Here is a 4,240-nt window from a genome sequence, read left to right as displayed (position 1 = left end):
AAAATTAAAATAACCTATTTTATAGAGTGGAGGGCAAAATAAATTATTACTCCCTATAAAAAATAAGTTATTACTCCCCATAAAAATGATACATTAACTTTCCAGTGTTAAACATGAAATTTAATTTAGTGTATTCCCACCTCAATTATAAAAGAAATGTCATGTGAACTATTTATGGAAAAATTATACCATATAAATAATGAAATTAGTGAAATGTGTTTGGTGTATATAATACTTTTTAGAGAATAAATTTCGAAACTTTGCATTAGCTGCCGACCTTAAAGGGGGGAAATGAAAGCAGATATTTAGTATACAGTTCACTCATTATCCTTTGCCTTCATAGTTCCATTCCATTTTCCCTAACAAATTTATTTAGATCTGATCAGATTTAACTCAGATCCTTTTGTATCGAGTCTTCTAAATTCCAGATCTTTACTTATTTTGACCTTAGGAAGAAAGAAAAAGAAGAGATGAGAGAGATTATTAGCGTCCACATTGGTCAAGCTGGGATTCAAGTCGGGAATTCTTGCTGGGAGCTCTACTGTCTTGAACATGAAATCCATCCTGATGGAACCATGCCCAGGTTTTATTTTATTTTGTTTTTGGGATCAAAATTCCAAACTTATTTCTCTTTTAACAAAAGTTTGGATCTAGTCATGAGATAACGGTTTCTCTGTTTTTTTTTTTCCTCCTCCTTTTGTTATTTTCTTGTTTTGGCATTGCTAATGTGTTTTGCTGAAGAAGCTTAATGGTGAATGCAGTGACACCTCAGTCGGTGTAGCACACGATGCTTTCAACACTTTCTTCAGCGAAACGGGTTCAGGAAAGCATGTACCGAGAGCTGTCTTTGTTGATCTGGAACCCACTGTTATCGATGAAGTGCGGACTGGCCCTTATCGCCAACTTTTCCACCCTGAGCAGCTTATTTCTGGCAAGGAAGATGCTGCTAATAACTTTGCCAGAGGCCACTATACAAGTAACAAACATCCTTTCTCTGCACTTCGCTTCCATGTTGGTGTTGTTTGTTTGTTTCCTTGCACTGATTCCACTTTTGTTTTGCAGTTGGAAAGGAAATTGTTGATCTCTGCCTTGATCGAGTTAGGAAGTTAGCTGATAACTGCACTGGTCTGCAAGGCTTTATGGTGTTTAATGCTGTCGGCGGTGGAACTGGTTCTGGTTTGGGATCTTTGTTGTTGGAGCGCTTGTCGGTAGATTATGGAAAGAAGTCCAAGCTTGGGTTCACCATCTATCCTTCGCCTCAGGTACTTAGCTGTTTTGGTTACTGCTAACTCATGGAAATCACCATTTTCGGTTTGCCATTTAGCCTTTGAAACATTTTTGTGGGGGTAATTTACATTATGGTCCATGTAGATCACAAGGCTTTAATTTTATCAAATTTAACCATTAAACTTCTATTATTAATAAATTAGGTCACTTATGCTAAGTCCATAAAGTAATTCTAATGAAAAAGTTGGTTAATCGTGCATTCCTTACCCAGCATGAAATTCCAAAGTTGGTTATGCGTGGAAAGCACGTCATATGTGCATGCTAAGACACCTTTTGCAGTAAAATTATTTAATGGAGTTAGAATAAGTGACCTAATATGTTAGTTATAGAAGTTCAATGATACACTTTGATGAAATCAAAGGTTTGGGACTTGAATGAAAGTTGATAAACTCAATTGTGTTGGACTCTTCTTTGGGTTTTTTCTTGTTAAATTTGCAGGTCTCAACTGCAGTTGTGGAGCCTTACAATAGCGTTCTGTCCACTCATTCGCTTCTTGAACACACAGATGTGGCTGTGCTCTTGGACAATGAAGCAATTTATGACATATGCCGGAGATCCCTCGATATCGAGAGGCCAACTTACACCAATTTGAACCGGTTGATTTCTCAAATCATATCGTCCTTGACAACTTCTTTAAGGTTTGATGGAGCCATTAATGTGGACATTACAGAGTTCCAAACCAATCTTGTGCCTTATCCTCGAATCCACTTCATGCTCTCTTCTTATGCGCCTGTTATCTCAGCTGAGAAAGCATACCATGAACAGTTATCAGTTCCTGAGATCACAAACGCTGTGTTTGAGCCCTCAAGCATGATGGCGAAGTGCGATCCTAGGCATGGGAAGTACATGGCATGCTGCCTGATGTATCGAGGAGATGTTGTGCCTAAGGATGTTAATGCTGCTGTTGCTACTATTAAAACAAAGAGGACTGTGCAGTTTGTTGACTGGTAAGATGGAAAGCTCTGCTTCAGTAGTTCAATGGTTACAAAACTTGGTTTTATTTACTACATTCAAAATCAATTCTGTTGAAAGTCAAGTTGTTCTGGTCCTTGTTTCCTTTTCGTCTTTGAATACTTAAATAATTTAGTAACGGTATCTTGGCACCAGAATTTTGTTCTTAAAGTTTGATTTACTCAAATCTCCTATGCATGTAATGCTACACCGGCAATATACTGAGATACCTATATTTACTTCTTTAGGAGGTTCTGGATTGCTAAGGAAATAAGCAATCATATATATTGCTTATGTACTGAAGCAAATCGTGTTGAAGGTAGCCATGTCTGATGTAAATATACCTTTTTGTCTGAAATCTTGATGGGTTCTGCAGGTGCCCAACTGGTTTCAAATGCGGTATTAACTATCAGCCCCCAACTGTTGTACCTGGAGGAGATCTTGCTAAGGTGCAGCGAGCTGTTTGCATGATAAGCAATAATACAGCAGTGGCTGAGGTGTTTGCACGCATTGACCACAAGTTTGATCTCATGTACTCAAAGAGAGCTTTTGTGCATTGGTATGTTGGCGAAGGCATGGAAGAAGGTGAATTCTCAGAAGCCCGTGAGGATCTGGCTGCTCTTGAGAAGGATTATGAAGAAGTTGGCGCTGAAGGTGGAGATGATGAAGAGGAAGGTGAAGAATATTGATGTGCTTATGCAAAATCATCTATTTTGAAGATCGGTTCACCGTGTGAGGGTATGCCCACCCTCTTTTCCTATATCCTTCCTATCGTTCTTTATTTGTGAGGTTTGTGAAATTATGCATGTAATAGGCCTAGGATCTTTTCATGCTATTAATGGAATAAATTTAGAGTTGTGTTTGCATGTCATTTTTGTTAGAAATGCTTGTCTTTTACTTTTGAAAGATGCTTCATAAGAACATGAATAGCCTAATAAGCTATCCTATTTTTCATGTTTAAAACTGTCATATCTATGGGTGTTGAAAGACTGTCTAAACCTTTTTATGCTGTCAATGGAGTGATATTTTAGATTCTGTTGCGTGTTATTTTTGTTAGAAATACTTTTATGTCTGAAAGATCAAAGATGCTCTTGGGCCTATACGAAGAAATATACTCTTGGCCCCAAAATAATAGCAGTATAACAGCCACAACAAAGGCAATCCTTCTTTTTTAAAGGAATCTACTAAAAATAAAAACCTTGTGTCTAAAATAAAATAAATTTATAATTGATCTCACAGTGATTAAGACGTGTGTGAATCTGCGAGGGTTTAAAGTATAACCAGAACAACCAAATAAAATCCAAAAAGTAAGTACCAAATTCTAAAATAGAGTAGAATAAACCAGATTAACAAAAGCGAGTACAATGTTAGAATTGATTATGGATGTTTTCTCACTCGATGATAAATCAGTTAAAGGAATTAAGGAATTGTCTTAAACCACTAATTCATTTTAATTGTAAATTAACTGACAATTAAACCTTATCAATCAAGTAACTTAAAAGATTTCGACAATTTAATTATTTGATAGGTTTGCAAATCAGATGCATTTGACTCTAATTAATATTTCAACTGTATGCACCATTTAAATTATATCGTTTGATCCCATGTTATCCAACCATATAATCAATTGAACCACGCCAATATGTTATTTGGTAAAATAAATCGACAACTCTGAATTGAATTTTTATTTTATTTTACCAATTGTGTATTATTCCAAACATCGAATGAGAAACCTTTCTCAAAATGATGTCTATAACGATACATTGAGTGTACCTATCAATTTCAAAATAATAAAAAAAGCCAATGTTAAAACAAGAATTAAAAATCTCTCAATTCAAACATAGAATTTTAAACTAAAATTTAACTACTCTTAATAAAAAATCAAAGAAAACAATTAAAAATAAAATAAAATAAAAACAATAACAATGGTGGCTAACGTCTCCCTTCTCCCTATCATCATCATAAATAAATCCTTTAAAATTAGTAAATTGTTAGATATTTT

The 4,240-nt window shown here is 35.4% G+C and overlaps 1 protein-coding gene across 1 annotated transcript; it reads left to right on the top strand.

Annotated features, from left to right (window-relative positions):
- The first annotated feature begins 205 nt into the window (after window positions 1-205).
- LOC105773055 (tubulin alpha-3 chain) lies at window positions 206-3,273 on the top strand. Its single transcript, XM_052632402.1, has 6 exons — window positions 206-308; window positions 452-583; window positions 762-976; window positions 1,063-1,262; window positions 1,726-2,234; window positions 2,615-3,273. The coding sequence occupies exons 2-6, from the start codon at window positions 471-473 to the stop codon at window positions 2,925-2,927; spliced, it is 1,350 nt and encodes a 449-aa protein (XP_052488362.1). The 5' UTR covers window positions 206-308; window positions 452-470; the 3' UTR covers window positions 2,928-3,273.
- The last annotated feature ends 967 nt before the right edge of the window (window positions 3,274-4,240 follow it).

Source organism: Gossypium raimondii, chromosome 6 (genome assembly GCF_025698545.1).
Source record: "Gossypium raimondii isolate GPD5lz chromosome 6, ASM2569854v1, whole genome shotgun sequence".
NCBI lineage: Eukaryota > Viridiplantae > Streptophyta > Magnoliopsida > Malvales > Malvaceae > Gossypium > Gossypium raimondii.
This window is presented reverse-complemented; position numbering and strand designations above follow the sequence as displayed.

Excerpts from the sequence above, each read along its gene's own strand:
- LOC105773055 (XM_052632402.1), top strand. The coding sequence starts at position 471 with ATGAGAGAGATTATTAGCGTCCACATTGGTCAAGCTGGGATTCAAGTC. Across the intron at positions 584-761 it reads CCTGATGGAACCATGCCCAG|TGACACCTCAGTCGGTGTAG; the intron begins GTTTTATTTTAT and ends TGGTGAATGCAG. Across the intron at positions 2,235-2,614 it reads ACTGTGCAGTTTGTTGACTG|GTGCCCAACTGGTTTCAAAT; the intron begins GTAAGATGGAAA and ends TGGGTTCTGCAG.